The sequence below is a fragment of the Schistocerca cancellata genome, chromosome 6 (assembly GCF_023864275.1).
Source record: "Schistocerca cancellata isolate TAMUIC-IGC-003103 chromosome 6, iqSchCanc2.1, whole genome shotgun sequence".
NCBI classification, from domain to species: Eukaryota; Metazoa; Arthropoda; class Insecta; order Orthoptera; family Acrididae; genus Schistocerca; species Schistocerca cancellata.
The window spans coordinates 401,309,332-401,329,824 of NC_064631.1; the positions used below are offsets into that span (position 1 = coordinate 401,309,332).

At 41.8% G+C, this 20,493-nt stretch overlaps 1 protein-coding gene across 1 annotated transcript in view; it reads left to right on the top strand.

The window, feature by feature from the left end:
* LOC126190851 (probable cytochrome P450 6a14) overlaps positions 1 to 20,493 on the top strand; it is a 113,018-nt gene that overhangs the window by 46,218 nt on the left and 46,307 nt on the right. The window contains exon 4 of the mRNA XM_049931439.1: positions 12,828 to 12,999. Within this exon, the coding sequence (XP_049787396.1) occupies positions 12,828 to 12,999 (172 nt within the window). The remainder of the gene's footprint in view (positions 1 to 12,827; positions 13,000 to 20,493) is intronic.

Here is a 20,493-nt window from a genome sequence, read left to right on the forward strand (position 1 = left end):
CAAATCTTTGAGAAATACTGGGAATTTAACAAAAACATCCACTGTCTCTTCATTGACTTCCAGCGAGCCTACGACAGCATCCACAGTAGTAGCCTCTACAACACATTACGAGAATTTAGTATACCCAGTAAAATCATTAGGATGGTACAACTGTGCATGGATGTTTCCCAGACATCAGTGAAGTTCAGAGGATCCATATCCCCCACCTTTCCAATTAAAACAGGCTTACGACAGGGAGACGCTCTTTCATGTGTCCTCTTCAATCTTGCATTAGAGAAAGTGGTTCGGGAGAGTAATTTACATCTATACAATGGTCTCCGATTCGAACACAGTGAAGTAAAACTCCTGGCTTATGCAGATGATATAGTGTTGCTGAGTGAAACTGAAGAAGAACTAAACGACATGTACAGATCTCTCAGGCACAGCGCCAGCAAAATCCGGCTTTTGATTAACCAAGAGAAAACCGAATATATGGAAATAGGTCGAGCCATAAACCCAAATCCTTACTTTGAAATTGACCAACATTCTAAATTCAGAAAAGTTCTTCAGTTTAAATACCTTGGATCACGTTTCAACAGTAAAAATATCATAACAATGGATATAAATGAAAGAATAGCCTCAGGGTCAAGATGTCTGTACTCACTAAGCAACCCACTCAAAAGTAAAGCTTTGTCAGTCACCACAAAGATGAAGATATACAACACAATTATCTGCCCCATAATACTATACAGCTCAGATAGCTGGACGCTTACAAAGAATGAAAGAGAAAAACTGAATGTTTTCGAAAGAAAAGTAATGAGAAAAATCTGGGGACCTGTGTTGATGAATGGTGCATGGAGAATTCGAAAGAACAAAGAAATTTATCAGTTAATGAAGCAACCCACTATCATCCGGAAATTAAAAAGTAGGAGACTGCAATGGGCTGGACATGTGGCCAGAATGGGAAACAACAGGATCACCAAGAAAGCATTTGAAGGAACTCTCCAGGCAACAAGACTATTGGGCCGACCTCGTACAAGGTGGAAAGATGACATAGAGAAGGATATCGTAGCATTAGGAATTTCTGCAGGGAGGAGAGAGGCAGCGAGAGATAGAAGGCGGTGGAAACAGATTGTTGATGCAGCGCGTGGTCTACATTGCCTGCGATCGCTGAGAAGATAGATAGAAGATAGATAGATGTAAATTCGGTTGGTGAGTTACCACAGCAATTTATATCTACATGTAATTTTGTTGCACGAAGATATTTCGCTACCATATTTGCCATTACTTACATTTAACTAAACTCCGAACAGTCCACGAAGACCCAAAGGCAGCGACCGGCTGCTGTGTCACCCTCTGTCTTAAGCAGTCGGCACACGGACCGTGCATCCGAATGTTGAGCGTTGTACGTGCCGAGTTTCTGACGTCATAGCGTGGAATAGTACGTTCGGGAGTCTTTCCGAAAGTGCAAAGCAATATCTAGCATGTCAGATATTCTGAGCGTGCGTCTGAGCGTTGACCAATGAGATGGCACAACCTACGTCACATGCACGCCATCTCCCTTCAGCACAAAGTTGAGGCGCCATATTGGCATTCATTTCAAACCCTCACGTATATATGCCGTTTCTGAGCACCAGGAAATCGAGAATCACTGGAAAACCCGTTGTTAATTGTGTGATCCGTTGCAATAAAATAATGAGAAACATCATATTCGTGGGAAAAGAATTATTGTAACTTGCGTATTACGAGAGTATGCTATTTGAAGGCAGCAATGCACTGAGGATGCACCCAAAACGCATTGTTCTTGGTACAATTTGTTATAATTAAATTTCAGTTAGTAATATAATTACGATTAAGGCGTTCAGCAAGTGCCGAGATTGGTAAGATAGGAATAGCAGAGATATACAAAATGTTTAGCGTGGCGAGTAGCGTCACAAACCACAGAAGTTTTTATGTTTGGGCGGTGGTTCGCGACTCACCAGTACGTAATTTTTTTCTAACATTTGCGTTTTTATTAGGTTCTGTTACTTTATTATTAGTTTAATATAAGTATATACTATAATTTTTGATGATATGTATATATAAGTTCACCTTTCTTTGGGTGTTCGATTGGCTTGATCTACAGGACACCTTGCGTTACTTGTGTAAAGCTATTTTGCTACTTTTTTTTACGCTTCGTAATTCACGTGTTGTAAAGATTCTGCTACTGGGTAGGAACAGTGATCAAGTAAGACTGACCTTAGAGTTTTACTGAAATGTGGGAATGATGAAATAATGTTTATCTTATGTGAAGAAGTATTGCAAATTTGTATCGCACTGTTTGTAATGTAACTTTTATAAGTCTGTGTCCCTAGTGATTGGATATGGTACTTTCCTTTTCGTGGATAATGGAGGAAATGTGCGTTTTAATAGAGCTAACGTGGGAATTTTACGCGCGCCTGTTTAGTAAACAGTGTGATTTACGAACTAGAAACTTCCCGCAACTGCCGCCGGAGTGCGTTGCGATCACGTGTACCACGTTGGGGCCCACGTATCGTATGCACAAGTTGCATCGTTTCTGAGCGTTCAGCAGCACGTTGAACTTAGAACTTAGCACGCTGAACGTTGACGTTCGACAGCACGGTCCGTGTGCCGACGGCTTTAGCCCGTCACCGGATGCGGCTGTGGAGGGTCATGTGGTCAGCACACCTCTTCCCCACCCACCCCCACCCCCACCGTATGTCAGTTTACGAGACCGGAGCCGCTACTTCTCAATCAAGTACTCCTCAGTTTGCCACGGGCTGAGTGCAAGCCGCTTGCCAACAGCGCTCGACAGACCAAGTACTAGCCCAGCCCGACAGCGCTTAACTTCGGTGACCTAACGGGAACAGATGTTACCACTGCGGCAAGGCCGTTGACAACCCTTGCATTTACCTTTCGTAAACACCTTGCATTAGCATTCATATGAGTTCGTGGGTGCTTCTCAACAACTCATGGGAATTCAGATATTTTGTCAGGTTCAGTATGAGGAAAACCTACCTGAATATGGAACAAGTCACTCTTTACACAGTTAACAGAATACTTAAAAAAGATACGGAAACAAGAGACTTGCGATAACTCAAACGCTTAAGTAACATACGTCGAAAGGCTCTAAACTACGACAGGGAAGTCCTGTAAAAGAAGGAAAAAGAGTCTTACACAACATTTATCTACCCAGTTAACCGGTTTTTGGTTTACAAGGCCGACGTGAGACAATATTATCGTGCGTGTGAACTACTCTGCAAACCCTTTTTGCTTTCTAATATTGTACATCAGAGTGCTTTCGCACAGTCCCCCAGTGGATACTCGCTTTGAACGGTGATAATTTTGTCTGAGGACGTGAGCATTAGACGGAAACCGGTTGATAGTAAAAGTATCGCAGAAACTTCAATGCTTAAATTTTCTAGTCGTAATTAAGAAACTGTTCTACGTAATAGCTATTAAATAACCTGTTAACGTAACACTCTTGACGTGTAGATCTGCTTTCTGAGCGTAAAGCCGTTGGCACACGGACCCCGCTTTCGAAAGTCAACGTTGAGCGTAGCTAGCTCAGCCTGCTACTCAACGCTCAGAAACGATGCGACTTTTGCATACGGTACGTGTACCTCAACGTGGTATACGCGGTTGCAACGTGCTCCAGCTGGCATGCAAATCATCCTCTTTACGAAATTCCTACATTGGCGTAAAATTCCTACATTGCTCGAAAACGCACATTTCCTCCCTTGTTGATATGCTAGTCATGGTTTTTTTTTTCTTGTCTTTAAAAAAAAAAAAAACCTTCTATGGGACCAAACTGCTGAGGCCATCGGTCTTTAGACAACACAAACACCCAGTCCCCGGGCAGAGAAAATTCCCAACCCGGCCGGAAATCGAACCCGGGACAAATTTACGATAGTTATCCACATAACATAAGTATTACTTCATCGCCCCCACTTTTTAGTAAAATTCTAACACCATTCTTACTTGATCACTGTTATTATTCATAGCAGAATCTTTACAACAAATGAAATAAAAAACTTAAAATACGAATGTGCGAAATGTCTTACTACATTTGGTGCAAGCTGTCTTGTAGATTAAGCTAGTGGAACAAACTCACTCCTGAGAAACATCGGATGTTATAGAATATACTTTCATGAAACTGATATGAAAGTATCAGCACCTTTTCGAAAACGCGAAGGTTAACAACAAAATGTTGGTATTCAGTGCAAAGTAAAAACACATTACGTGACACCTTATAATTCTACACCTCTACTTATCACGCACTGATGTGCGACCATACTCCGCATCATACCAAGCTTTAATCGTAGATATGTTATTAACTGACATTTAATTCTTACAAATTGTACCAAGTAAAACGCGTTTTTTAAGGATACTCGATGTGTTGTGGCCTTAAAAAGACAAAGTTTCATAAGACGGAACTAACACTAATTTTGTAACTGTCAATACGATGTCTCCCGTCATTTTATTAAAACCAGTCTTGCAATTATCGACAGATGCTTAGAAACGGCATGAACACGTATGGGCTTCAACTGCAAGCTAATATCACGTCTCGCGTCTCTGCACTGGAGAGAGATGGCATGTCAGTGACGTAGGTGGCGTTCTTCAATCTCTTTGGTCGACGTTCAAATACATGCCCAGAATATATGACGTGCTGGATGTTGCTCTGCACGTTCGGAACGACTCTCTAATGTGCTTTCCACGCTATGACGTCAGAAACTCGGCACGCTCAACGTTCGAATGCACGGTTCGTGTGCCGACGGCATAAATACGCATCTTAGTTAGCCTCTGTTCGCAACAGTCGACATCGGAGTTGCCTGAAAATACGATTAGAAACAGTATTAATCCAGATTACAAACAGGTTGCTAGAAATTTGGACTCTTCGACGAAGAACTTGATTAGTTAAATATACAGGCGTTTATTATTTTCCTTAAATATCTACGTATATTAAAATAACGTAATATTAGAACAATATCTCTTACTTCAGCGCGTTTAAAACATTACTGTAAGCATAGATATCTGTCTTTGTGCGCCTACACGTAAACATTTTACAATTGCTGCTGAAATAGGAAGGTTATCAGTCCTCGCGGGGAGAATCGAGTTCCAACATTGTTACCACTTGACAAAACGGCTTACCACTGTCCATCAAGCCTCCAAGGGAAATGAATGCCACTGGGTCTTGGCTAGAAATGGGTTTTGCCATGTCTCAACGAGAAGTGAGTACTTGTCAGCCTCGACGAGAAGTGATAACAGCTAGCAGGAAGCACGTCCAGCTACGTAAGCGCCATCCAGTCACAGGACGGTAAATCCTCACGTTGCTTATTTCTGATAAGACCTTATTAAATTCCTTTTTTATTATCAGTTCGTCTTGTCTCCCTCTAAAGGTTCTATTTGTCTCTTGTAACCTCTACTTCATCGTATAAAATACTAGTCACCACATTAAAAGAGGAATCACATTGCTTTCGAGAGCCTTTTATGATGCAGAACTGGTATAAAGCAGTCATGTGACCCTCCACTGATGAAGCAGCGAACGCTGATGAAATCGATGTTGAGCGCCCCACAAACCAACCAACCGAAGCAGTGAAGTAGCGTGCATTCGCCGGTCTGTGGTATGGAATGAGTGCACTAAGATGGGTCGATGTGAATGCGGGACAGAAATGCAGGAAGACGCTATCCTGTTGGAACGTGCCCCTGACCTCATCGTGAATGAAGCTACCATATTTGATGGCCTATAAACGCGAACTGGCCATCGAGTCTACTGCACACCAGTTTTAGGTATATACTATGACGTAAGGACAGTGGTGGTAGAGATATCCTAACCGACACGCCTGGTCTGTTATAATCGGTTTCAAATGCGACAGAAGTTTCTGCTTTCAGTGGATGTAGGTTCATCTCAACCAGTTTCAGAACGAACGTTGCGAAGGCAATTGCCCGCAGTGGACAGCTGGAGCTGGGTGCCTCGCAAATGGCCATTGCTCACAGTACGAGCCCTCAGCGGACCGAACAGCACAGAAACAGGTCAGTAGCTGATTATACGCGTGTAGTGTGATATGGCTGTTTCTGTTCTGCCTCTTTTTAACTGAGGCAAGTCGTTGAGTGCACCGACATCCGAATGTGGCTTTTAACCTGCATGTCATTCTCAATGGAGAGAAGTCTTCCGAAGTAAGAGTGATTTCAGGTGTGCCGCAGGGGAGTGTCGTAGGACCGTTGCTATTCACAATATACAAAAATGACCTTGCGGATAACATCGGAAGTTCACTGAGGCTTTTTGCGGATGATGCTGTGGTATATCGAGAGGTTGTAACAATGGAAAATTGTACGGAAATGCAGGAGGATCTGCAACGAATCGACGCATGGTGCAGGGAATGGCAATTGAATCTCAATGTAGACGAGTGTAATGTGCTGAGAATACGTAGAAAGAAAGATCCTTTATCATTTAGCTACAATATAGCGGGTCAGCAACTGGAAGCAGTTAATTCCATAAATTATCTGGGAGTACGCATTAGGAGTGATTTAAAATGGAATGATCATATAAAGTTGATCGTCGGTAAAGCAGATGCCAGACTGAGATTCATTGGAAGAATCCTAAGGAAATGCAATCCGAAAATAAAGGAAGTAGGTTACAGTACACTTTTTCGCCCACTGCTTGAATATTGCTCACCAGTGTGGGATCCGTACGAGATAGGGTTGATAGAAGAGATAGAGAAGATCCAACGGAGAGCGGCGCGCTTCGTTACAGGATTATTTAGTAATCACGAAAGCATTATGGAGATGATAGATAAACTCCAGTGGAAGACTCTGCAGGAGAGACGCTCAGTAGCTCGGTACGGGCTTTTGTTGAAGTTTCGAGAACATACCTTCACCGAGGAGTCAAGTAGTATATTGCTCCCTCCTACGTATATCTCGCGAAGAGACCATGAGGATAAAATCAGAGAGATTAGAGTCCACAGAGAGGCATACCGACAGTCTTTCTTTCCACGAACAATACGAGACTGTAACAGAAGGGAGAACCAATAGAGGCACTCAAGGTAGTCTCCGCCACACACCGTCAGGTGGATTGCGGAGTATGGATGTAGATGTGTGGATAATGTAGTTCAGGCCAGAGAATATATTGTGCTTTTTTAGGGGTGTTCTTCGTACCATGACTTTGGCACATTCAGTCAGAAACATGAACCAGGATGTGTGTTTCAACATGATCGGTGACCCAGTAAGGCCGCTTCTTCTCCATTTCCGTCATGGGTGTGTTGTCGACAGTAGAGTGCTACAACGCTCTTTGAAACGAAATACATTCTGATTCTGCGTATCAACAATCCGACAGTTCATTGGTAGGTTTATGGAGGTAGGTGGCGTTAGATGTCTACGCAGAGGCCATGTAATTCACGTAAATAAAGGGCCGCTGATTTGCTTGCACGTGGTGGCGCCCGATAGCGACCCACATGGATTCTAATGGGATTTACATCAGACGAATTCGGTCGCCGAGTCATCAGTGTGAGTTCACTATAATTCTCCTTGAGTCACTATAGCACAGTCCTTTCTCCGAGACACAGAAAATTATTCTGCTGAAAGATGACATCGCCGTCGGGGAAGACATCACGCAGAAGGGATGAAGATGGTTCGCAGCTGTCAGCGTGTCTTAGATTATTACCACAAGTCGCAGCCAAACGCAAAAGAACGTCTCCCATATCAAAATACTGCTCCCACCAGCCTGTGTCGGCCTCGCACTGCACGTTTCGAACCGCCGTTCACCTCGATGACGGCGTTTTTGGAGACGACCATCGACCTAATGTAGCAAAAATATGATTCATCCGAAGAGCCGACACGTTTTCGTTATTCGGCGGTCAAATCCCGGTGGTCCCGTGTCTACTGCAATCGTAATTGGCAATGTCGTTGGGTAGATATGTGAACACTTAGAGGTGGTCTGCTGCGAAGCTCCATGTTCAACAATGTACGATGAACGGTGTGCTCCGAAACACTTACGCGTGTTTCAGCATTGTGCTCTTTCGGCAGAGATGCCACATATGACCATCTATTCTACTTTAAAGAGTAGACAAGCCTTCGAATCCCACGTTCTGCGAAAAGTCTTGGACATCCAACCATTTAGCGCCTAATGGTAGTTTCATCGTTCTTCTACCTCTTTCCGTAGATGCTCACGACAGTAGCACGTGATATTCGACCAGCTTCGTCGTTTTAGAGATGCTCGTTCACAGGCTCTGCGTAATAATAACTTGCCTTTTGCCAAAGTCGCTTATCTCAATGAATTTTCCCATTTGCAGCTCATATCTTAGATAGGGTGATCCCCCGCCCGTGTCTGATAACGCTTACGCACTTTTCTTACCGCGTCACGTGCCCGCAGTAACAACCAGCCGGCACCCAGTGTCGCCGTGGGCAGTGGTCGTATAGTTGTTTTGGCTGATCAATGTGTTTTCGAACGGTTACAGCTCGCCTGCTGAAGGGAGACCGAGCCGCTCGTGTCCGGCCCACAAGACTCGGCTCAGTCACCTGCTCGCACCATGTTTGATGTCCGAACTCAAGATATGTGAATAACTGAGTACGAATGGTCGTCGCTGACACGTCGCCTCACCTCGGCGCACTGCACGAACACAACTGCTCTCTTTCTCCCTGCCTCTCTCCCTCTCCCTCTGACTCTCTTCATTCTTTCTTTTTTTCTTTTCTTTCTTCGTTTCTTTCTTTGTCTCTCTTTTCTGGTGCAAAAGTAATGTTTCCAAGAATGCTTACGTGACACAGTTAATTTCATACAGTTCGTGGAAAATAATTTGATATTCAGCACAAGCGCAGAAAAGACTCATTCCAAAGAGAAAATGTATTCTGCTTGTCAGTAACAGGAAACTACATACACTTTAAATAAACATTATCCCTGACGCCAAGGAGACGACTATTTTTATTAAGAAACCACACGAAGAACATTATAGATTCACAGCTGTGACTTTTCACACTTTTCACTTCAAGAAAGTTTATAGTTACTGTTGATGAGCAGTAGATTAGTGACGCAGTGGTTGCGCCCATTCAATAACATGCCAGCTTTTCTAAAATCTATAGATCTGTTCACTAGATGCACTTGCTGCAGGGATACAATACACTACTGGCCATTAAAATTGCTACACCAAGAAGAAATGCAGATGATAAACGGGTATTCATTGGACAAATATATTATACTAGAACTGACAGTGATTACATTTTCATGCAATCTGGGTGCATAGATCCTGAGAAATCAGTACCCAGAACAACCACCTCTGGCCGTAATAACGGCCTTGTTACGCCTGGGCATTGAGTCAAACAGAGCTTGGATGGCGTGTACAGGTACAACTGCCCATGCAGCTTCAACACGATACCACAGTTCATCAAGAATGATAACTGGCGTATTGTGACGAGCCAGTTGCTCAGCCACCATTCAGCAGACGTTTTCAGTTGGCGAGAGATCTGGAGAATGTGCTGACCAGGGCAGCAGTCGGACATTTTCTGTATCCAGAAATGCCTGTACAGGACCTGCAACATGCGGTCGTGCATTATCCTGCTGAAATGTAGGGTTTCGCAGGGTTCGAATGAAGGGTAGAGCGACGGGTCGTAACACAGCTGAATCGTAGCGTCCACTGTTCAAAGTGCAGTCAATGCGAACAAGACGTGGCAGAGACGTGTAACCAATCGTACCCCATACCATCACGTAGGGTGATACGCCAGTATGGCGATGACGAATACACGCTTCCAATGTGCGTTCACCGCGATGTCGCCAAATACGGATGCGACCATCATGATGCTGTAAACAGAACCTGGACTCATCTGAAAAATGACGTTTTGCCATTCGTGCACCCAGGTTCGTCGTTGAGTACACCATCGCAGGCGCTCCTGTCTGTGATGCAGCGTCAAGGGTAACCGCAGCCATGGTCTCCGAGCTGATAGTCCATGCTGCTGCAAACGTCGTCGAACTGTTCGTGCAGATGGTTGTTGTCTTGTAAACGTCCCCCCATCTGTTGACTCAGGGATCGAGACGTGGCTGCACGATCCATTACAGCCATGCAGATAAGATGCCTGTCATCTCAACTGCTAGTGATACGAGGTTGTTGGGATCCAGCACGGCGTTCCGTATTACCCTCCTGAACCCACTGATTCCATATTCTGCTAACAGTCATTGGATCTCCGCCAACGCGAGCAGCAATGTCGCGATACGATAAACCGCAGTCGCTATAGGCTACAATCCGACCTTTATCAAAGTCGGAAACGTGATGGCACGCGTTTCTCCTCCTTAGACGAGGCATCACAACAACGTTTCACTAGGCAACACCGGTCAATTGCTGTTTGTGTATGAGAAAAAATGCCTTATACATTTGTGATTTGTGAAAGGAAGCAACTGATTTTTTTGAAATGAATGCTTTTTTTAAAAAAAATTACTTTATATTACCATAATTATTATTAGGACATTTTTAAAACATTTGGATGACAGTTCAGATACATTACTAGATATGCGCGACGCTGCTTCTTTACCTTATACAACAATACTCCATCTCCAGATTCCCGACAAGCGCAGACCACCTCCGACAAGCGACTAGCAACAACTAACTGCTACAGTTACACAGTTCGTACTGCAGTCAACACTGCTCTCTGGTCAGCGATTCTCATATCGCAGACAGCGCATACCTCTTACAAGAGAAGTGACAGAACTGTATGATGGTGTATCCGAAAAAAAATGTTTTGCTTCGATAAAATAATACACTAACTATAATACTTTCGTTTGGCTATAAGACACTATGCCCTAATTATAAGTAAATGATTACATTAATGACTGCATATAGTACCTGCAAAAGTAGCGCACTTTTATCGCACACTGCCAAGAATTTCCTGCTTTACATTTTTGTCAAGCATATTGACATCACGGAAAGACGGCAAAAAGGAACATAGTTTTATGTTTGGAAGTAATTACAAATGTCTCAGGCGTGAAAGTCTGGCTTTGGTTTTTAATCTCTTGTGATTCCTGTTAAAAAAATACAAGTGCCTGAATACATCAGTTAGGCTAGTTAATTACAAATCCATCCTTGCCTAGTATCTTAGTGTAACTGCAGTAATTTAAATCTCTTCACAATCCTTTTCATTGACGCTGCCAAACCAAAGAAGTATTAACGATTGTTACGTTCTTTTCCGCCTTCTTATTTACCTGTGGCTTCTATAAATGGTTCCAGGAAACCCGCAGTTCTTCCTGGAAGTTCATTATTATGACCCTGTAATCTGTGAGCGGAATTCTTTTCCGTCACTAAAGCAACAACTTCGTTGTACTGAGTGTGTAACGATTGAAGCACAGTGTACAAGCTATTCCAATGTGTGCTGACCTGTTTTTTCAAAGAAGATCTCAAAGATAAGAGAGATCACTTTGCTTCATGTGCTGTAGAATGAATTTGGGAGTATTTATTGTTGCGGCGATGTTCGGCATTATGTAACAACAATCTAGCTTCATTGAAAGTGTGGCTATCCTCTGTGTTGATACAATGTGCAGCACAAACAAGCTTTCGCTGTTTTTCAAAGCTTTTATTATATTGGCACAATATTACGCAACGTGGTGAACAGAATCTTCCAGTCAATCATACTCACATGTGTTTCATTTTTAATATTTGCCTCGATCTTTTTGACGTCCAGGAATTTAGTTGTAAACAAAACATTATTCACTAGAGACCAATCTGTGTTTATGTAATAAGCTGTAAGCGTCAGATACTGCATTTGATTATGTGAATCAGCCCATATGTCATCTCTTACTGCTATGTTTTATACTAACTGCCGTAATAAAGATGTCTGCTTATAGTAGAGGGATGCAGCATGACATCTGAAACGCTGACTTGTCCATAATGTGCTCCTAGACCTTCTTTGCCTAGTTTTTTGGAACAGTCACCAGGAACAGCATTAAAAATTCTCACATCTTTTGCACACATTGCAACACCTTTTACTGTTATACTATTTCTTACAACTGGTGGTATCCCTGAATGATCTGTCACTGTGAGACTTCTTACAACTGTGTTTCATTAAATAAGTCATTAATGACTCGAAACACAATGAAATGAAGCAATTTATGCTCTCTTTGCTCTATTCTGGTAACCACGTAAGTCTAAGGATTTTCCTCTATGATATTAGTTCGCCTTTTTTTTTTAATGTAGCTTAATCTATTTTTCCCCACATTTTCTGCCCACGGCCGCTTTCCTGGTTTTGTGACGCTGAAGGTTACTCCGGCTGTGGTGAGGATGAAATCTGTAACAACAGCGTTGTGTAGAACCCGTTGCCAGCGGTCTGGAAGGCGTAGTATACCGTTAGCAGAACCTGTTCTGTTGATGGTGCAAATGGAGCCGTCTACTTCCTGTCGAATCTCTGGAACACTTCTGGAGCATCACCTAGGACCAGCTTTGCAAAAGAAGCGGCAACAGTTTCTGCGCAACCCACCCATCATTTTGCACGACATTGCGCGGGCGCATAGAGCGCAAGCTGTGGCTGCTCTGTTCGGGCGATGGGACTGGGAAGTACTGTACCAGCCACCATACTCCCCAGATCTAAGTCCTTGTGACTTTGATTTGATGACTTAAGTCTGTGAAGTATGGATTATAGCTGGTTTGCATTGAAGGTACTTTCATGATTCGTTCCAAGTGTACCATAATTCTACAGATATCGCCTAGATTCTGTTCGTTGTTTATCAGTCCTGGCGTAGTACGAAATTATGCTGCTCAGATATTTGCCACTGTCTGTCAGTGGTGATCTAGGTAATAGTTTCTGTTCCTGCATTTTGTAGTTGCTATGAAAGTTGAAATTGTGTGAAAAAACCGTATAGATCTTGTTTTTAATTTCAGATCCGTTCGGTGCCTGCTGACGTGGACAACTACTTCACGAGTTTAGTGAAGAACACGATGCACGATCGAGATACTCACGGGACGTCGAGGGCGGATTTCATACATTTACTCATGCAACTGCGAGGCAACGAATCTGCCAACGAAAAATGCAGCCAGAAGCAATATGACGCAAGTATGTCTCTCTGAATTCCCCTATGTGTTATATGGTTACATTGCAGCACATAATCTTGAAATATTATGCTTTCATTTGTCTACAGTAGGAGGTGATTTTACGTTATATGATCGTACAAACCATTTCATGATGCAGTTACATACACAAAATAATTAGAATGGTGCAAACAATGAACAGTGTGTATTTGAGACTTGTAATTATTGATTTTTTCCTCTGTTTGTTGTCAGGAATCCGTCCCTGGAGTTTGTCGGTTATATTAATGTTCACCGTCTATAGTTTTCATAGTTGTAGCACTGATCTGCTGTACTCAAAGTGGAAACGAATTGCAAGTAATTCCTAATCAGAATCACTCAAGTGACACAGTCTAACGTGATCAATCCTGAACACACACTAAAAATCAGTGTAGAAGTTGTTTATGCAAATGTATCTCGGACTGGGGAGCACAGAGAAGGAAACCATTTCGCCATTTACCGCAAGTGACTTAGGAAAAGCACAGAAAACCTACCTCAAAATTTATTTCCGTGGTTTGCAATTTGTTAAATTGAAAGAAATGTGATGCAGAGAAAACTAGAAACCAGTATTCCTTCATTTATTAATCCATTTTTCGCGTTTCGACGTTAGCCATCATCAAAATATGTATATATAAATGGATACATATGTATTACAAATGTATGGAGGCACTAAAGACCAGCATATAGCAAACAGAATGTGCTTTAAGACACATGTAGCAAAATGTACCTACACAACACATGAAGACTAGAAACATCCATAAACAAAAGAATACGAACCCTGGTTCAGATAAAAACCAGAGGAGTACATTGTTACGTGACTGACTTGCAACGCACATGAACAGACTGGCAGAATGCTGATTGTGAGTACAGGGAGATACAGTTGCACGGCCACTATGTGGTGCCACAATACATTCATGCTGACAACCGGCCGCACCCGAGAACAACACGAGTAACACATTTAACTATTTATAACTACAAGGTTAGGAACTTTAATAGTGGCAACTGTTTATTTATGGCTCGTATAAAATAGATACGTGTTTCAAAGTTTTACTGACCTTCAAAGTAGTCACTAGCATTGTGTATAATCCGTTGCCAGCTATGTGGAAGTCGTAGGATACTCTTAGCAGTGCCAGTTGTGTTGACAGTTCGAGCGGCGCGGTCTATTGCCCGACGAATTTGTAGCAGTTCTGAAGCGAATGCTGTGAAGGGTTTCCTTCAGTTTAGAAATCGAGTTGAACTCACGAGGGCTTAAGTCAGGGGAGTGCAGTAGATGGAATAGCACTTAGCACCCCCATCAGTCAAGCAAATCAGTAACAATTTGCACTGTACGTGCTTGAGCGTTGCCTTGCAAAATGATGATCAGGTCCACTTCTGTCTCTAAGCTCGTCGCAGGTTGTGTTCCGTACTCGCAATCAGCATTCTGTCATTCTGTTCATGTCCGTTGCAAGTCAGTCATGTAATTATGTACTCCTCTGGTTTTTATCTGAGCCAGAGTAGGTATTATTTTGTAAAATTATGGGTGAAACTTCCTGGCAGATTAAAACTGTGTGCCCGACCGAGACTTGAACTCGCGACCTTTGCCTTTCGCGGGCAAGTGCTTTACCATCTGAGCTACCGAAGCACGACTCACGCCCGGTACTCACAGCTTTACTTCTGCCAGTACCTCGTCTCCTACCTTCCAAACTTTACAGAAGCTCTCCTGCGTACCATGCAGAACTAGCACTCCTGAAAGAAAGGATATTGCGGAGACATGGCTTAGCCACAGCCTGGGGGATGTTTCCAGAATGAGATCAGATGGTAGAGCACTTGCCCGCGAAAGGCAAAGGTCCCGAGTTCGAGTCTCGGTCGGGCACACAGTTTTAATCTGCCAGGAAGTTTCATATCAGCGCACACTCCGCTGCAGAGTGAAATTCTCATTCTGAAAATTATGGGTATTTGCAGTCTTCATGTGTTGTGTGGATACACTTTGCTACATGTGCCTTATCTGTACTTAATTGACGCACATACTGTTTGCTATATGCTAGTCTTAAGTTTCTCCATACATTATATTAAACACGTATCAGTTTTTTATGTACAGATTCTGATGATGGATAACGCCGAAACGCAAAATAAATGGGTTAATAAATGAGGAAGTACTGGTTTCTAGTTTTCTCTGGTGTACAGTTCCTTCATGTACGACCAGTTCAGCACACTTCAAACAACGTAACTTATTCATCATGGTCGCCTCCCTCATGGGTGCCTTTATGACAAATCTTAGTTGATAAACCATGATGTTGACATTATCATGCACCACATTTTGAAAATGACAAAGGTCGCTGTACGCAAGGTTCCACAACTGCTTACAGAATCAAAAAGCACGCCGAACCGTAGCAGCAGCAGAAATGTTGCAGCTCTGTCAGTCCAATCATGATGACTTCTTTAACTGCCTTATCACCATGGATGAGTGCTGAGAATACCGCTATGATCCAGAAACAAAGGGAGAACAGGAAACATACAGATTCACCACCGCTGTAGTAGGCGAAGACCCAAACATCATCGGACGACGTGATACTGCGTGTTTTTTGGGACAACCATGGTGTGGTGATAACATTATACACATAACGGGCTAACTGTCACAGGAGTATACTACCGAATCTCTTGACGAGGTCGTGGGAGTCTATCAAGACGAACCGTCACAGGCGCAGGAAGCTGTCCACGACAATGCGACAGCTCATTCTGCACAGGGCAATCACACCTGATGATTCTACGCACTGTCAGATTTTATCTCACCTCTTGTGTTCAGTAGACATGACCCACAGTAAACTGCTATTTTCTTGGATGGAGAAACCATTGCTCGCCAAGTATTTGCAGAGTGGGCATTCCTGACCATTCAAAATGCAGACTGCTACTGCCGAGGTCTCCAACAAAGTCATCCATCATTGGAAAAAATTGTCATATTGAAGGGTCAATATGCAGAAGAGGAGAATCACCATCACCACATTTCATGGTCACAGATTCGTTTTTTGAGGTGATAATATTTTACCACTAACCCTAATGTCTACGAGAGCAAAGGATTTGTGATGTTATATACACACTCCAAAGAAAGGCTCTAAGCTACTGCGAAAATTTCCTAAAGGGAAAACGTAGGAAGAAAACTTTAACGTTTGATTTGAAAATGTGTGTTTATCATTCAATTTTTTTAGTTCTGCTGAAAGCCCATTGAAGTCGAAATCCCCAGAAAGTGCGTACCATTCTGGATAATAGTGAAGGAAGAATTTTTTAAGTTCAAGTCTTTGTCAGTGCTGGACTGAAGCCATATTATATACTACATATCCCATTAATGTAAGAATGTCAGATTTGGATATCTGAAGCGTCCGATCAGTGGAGTTCAGAAAGTTATTCAACTTACACTGGCGTACATTTAAATAAAAAAAAGAAACAAAACGCCTCTCCTGGGTAGTTACTTATTATTTATTGTACAGCCCCGTTGTATGGAGAGTATGAAATATGAGAACAATAATTCCTTGCTTCAGTTGTAAAGTAGTACAAGGTGGTTATAATTAAACTTTCGCTTCTTGAGCCAGTCTAGAAGGAAAACTATTTACTCACCTTTATAGGAATAATATTCAGACGTGCACAGCAGGATTTGCGTTGTTAATTATGTTTGTCATGAGTTGCCTTTAGGCGCTGTTATTGGTACGGCGACATAGGGTCGAAACACAAGCATCAGCTTGACTTACAGTTGCAGACATACAACACTGATCTGTATAAGGTGAGCAATTCTTTGCTACTGAAGTTGTTTTATCAAAACAACAGTAATGGTGCTGCTCCTCTTTCAGAGTATCGACGCATTAAGGGAATACAGAGAGGTCTTGTTTCCGAAACGGGATTGAAGAACATGATTCGTAGTCCGTATTAACTGTCAGTTTGGGTATTGTTCCTGGGAGAGGCCGATGGCCAATTGTGCCTCCAATTGTTGGAGTTACTGTTGCCATGGCTGACAATGATGTATCTAACATGCGATCTTCAAGCAGTGCAAGAGTCCACCGTTCGAAAAATGTTGTAAAAATTGTGAAACTGAATCTCTAGTGCAGTTTCTAGTTGTAGTGAAAGCAAATAGTCATTGCATTTGGCAAAGTTTGTAACCTGGAACATAAACATAGTGCGCAATTAACAAATGTTACCACCTCAAATGGAAATTGAAATGTGTTTCTTTCAATGGTTTATTCGTTATTTCTCTTCTGCATATCCCTACAAATATTCCACAAAGTTCCATTGACTTACGATTACTCGTTTGTCATGGGGACCCTCTCAAGTAGATTAATCTGGCAACATAAAACTCTCGGCTGAATAATTCACCCAGAGAAACAGTGAAAGAAGAATTTCGTTTACCTCATGTTTTATTTTGAGCACCTAAGTTATTGGAATCGTAGCCTATAGAAATTGAAATTTTTGGTAAGGTCTTATGGGACCAAACTGCTGAGGTCATCGGTCCCTAAGCTTACACACTGCTTAATCTAACTTAAAATAACTTACGCTAAAGACGACACACACACACACACACACCCATTCCCGAGGGAGGACTCGAACCTCCGACGGGGGGGGGGAGCCGAATTGTAACCTATCCCCGATGTTGTTCAATCTGTATATTGAGCAAACAGTAAAGGAAACAAAAGAAAAATTCGGAGTAGGAACTAAAATCCATGGAGAAGAAATAAAAACTTTGAGGTTCGCCGATGACACTGTAATTCTGTCAGACAGCAAAGGACTTGGAAGAGAAGCTGAACTGAATGGACAGTGTCTTGAAAGGAGGATATAAGATGGGCATCAACAAAAGCAAAACGAGGAAAATGAATTGTAGCTGAATTACGTCGGGTGATGCTGACGGAATTAGATTAGGGAATGAGACACTTAAAGTAGTAGATGAGTTTTGTTTTTTGGGTAGCAAAATGACTGATGATGATCAAAGTAGAGTGGATTAAAATGTTGACTGGCAATGGCAAGGAAAGCGTTTCTGAAGAGAAATTTGTTAACATCGAGTATAGATCTAAGTGTCAGGAAGTCGTTTCTGAAAGTATTTGTATGGAGTGTAGCCATGTATGGAAGTGAAACGTGAACGATAAATAGTTTGGACAATAAGAGAATAGAAGCTTTCGAAATGTGGTGCTACAGAAGAATGCTGAAGATTAGATGGGTAGACCACATAACTAATGAGGAGGTATTGAAGAGATTTGGGGAGAAGAGAAACTTGTGGCACAACTTGACTACAAGAAGGGATCGGTTGGTAGGACATGTTCTGAGGCATCAAGGGATCACAATTTAGTATCGGAGGGCAGCGTGGAGGGTAAAAATCGTAGAGGGAGACAAAGAGATGAATACACTAAGCAGATTCAGAAGGATGTAGGTTGCAGTAGGTGCTTGGAGATGAACAAGCTTGCACAGGATAGAGTAGCATGAAGAGCTGCATCAAACCAGTCTCTGGACTGAGGACCACAACAACAACAACGACAACAAGTTAAGAGTCCCAGCCATGCATTCGTACACAATACTAAATAAGTTTGACTTCGGAATCCTTTTTCGCAGTATTATGCAGGTACCGAATTCAATTTTTTCCATGCAGATACTTACGACGCTTATAATTAATGGATACCCAACTGTCAATGGAGTGTCTGATCATAATGCACAATTAATGGAAATAAAGAATATGGCACTATACCCCCCCCCCCCCCCCCACTGAGGCAGTTTCATACAAACAAGTGAGGCTTGTTAATGAGAACAGGACACAGTTTTTTGAGACTAAGTTAAAAGAGGTGGTCTGGGATGTGGTACATACGGAAAGAGATGCTAATGTCAAATTCGATTTACTCCACAGTATATTTGTGTCAGTATTTGAAAGCTGCTTTACGTAGAAAGTTAGTAGAAAAAAAAAACAATTAAGTTGTTGATAACTAAGGGAATGAAACTCTCATGTAAGAGGAAGATGCAAATCTATACAGGGTATTCGGAAATTCCCATTACAAACTTCCAGGACTTGTAAAGGGGAGTGAGTAAATAATATTTTGAACAGAAACTCACGTCCAGAAACGTACCGTTCCCGTTCTAAGACGGTTTCAATTCATATGTTTAACTGATTCAATTTTCGTTGAGGGACTGAATTAGCTGCGACGCAGTACAATTATTATGTAATAGTTCGAAAGGAAACATAACGAAACATCCATTCAGCATTTAAGCGCATTTGCTTGTATTAAAAGGGAAACATTATGAATTTACATTACTCCAAAACAAAAAAGAACCCAGCATACTGTGTGTACAGAATAGTACTAAAGCAACGAGGTAGACGTAAACTGATATCAGATGGCCGTCTGACGTAGCGCACGTCATGCTGCCTGTTGCATACTAGGGCTAACAACTCTGAGACTTCACTTTTTCCCTCACCAGACGTAGACGCGATATGCATCTGAATTTAAACCGCCGTAGAACGAAAACGGTTCGTTTCCGGACATGGGTTCCTATTCAAAGTATTATGTACTCACTCCCCCCTACAAGTCCTAGAAGTTTATAATGGGAATTTCCGAACACTCTGTATAAAGGCCAAAATCAGCCAATATCTGACACTACTTGTACCGCATACTATAAAAAAATACTGTATTATTTTAAGAAAAATCATTAAAATGTCAAGAAGTATATATGTCCTGAGAGAAATTAATAATGCTGTGACTGATAATTCACACGCTGCGAGTGCTTGTAAAAATCTCTTTCTAGATGTAGCGGCAAAAAGAAGATTAAGTGGTTCAGTTGAAGAGGGTAGAGAATATATGAAAAATGTCATTCCACACAACTCTAAGCAGCTAGAGGTAGCATGAACAACCTTCACTGAAGTTAATCTAATTATAAAAATTCTAAAAAGAAACAGAAGCTCATGTGATGTTGATCGAATTTTAAATAGGATTCTGAAAAGTTGTTCCAACTTAATAAGTAACGTCCTTAATCCTGGCATAGGGAATTTTTTCTGAATGGGTTGAAATATGCAATGCAGATGTGTAACTCATCCACTTCATAAGAAAGGTGAGAAAAAAGACTTCAATGATTATTGTCCAGTTTTATTACCGACACATTTGTCCAAAATATTCGAAAAAGTAAAATACTCAACAGAAGTTTCACATTTAATAGAAACAATTTACTTAACGTATCACTGTTCGGATTCCATAAGGGTTGCTTGACTGATAACGCTATTTATACATTCACTCACCAAATATTACAATCCTTAAATAATTAAATATCTCCATTTGGTAATTTTATGATTTTTTTCCAAGGTGTTGTGTAGATCATGTTACGCTATTAGAAAAACTTAAGTTTTGTGGAACTTATGACTTAACACTTAACTGGTTGAAATCAAGCTTAACAAACAGACATCAAATAGTTCTGCCGAATAATTTAGACGATGTTAGAAGGGTGGAAAATTTTACTGGTTAGGTATAAATTACAAAGGGAGTCCCACATAGTT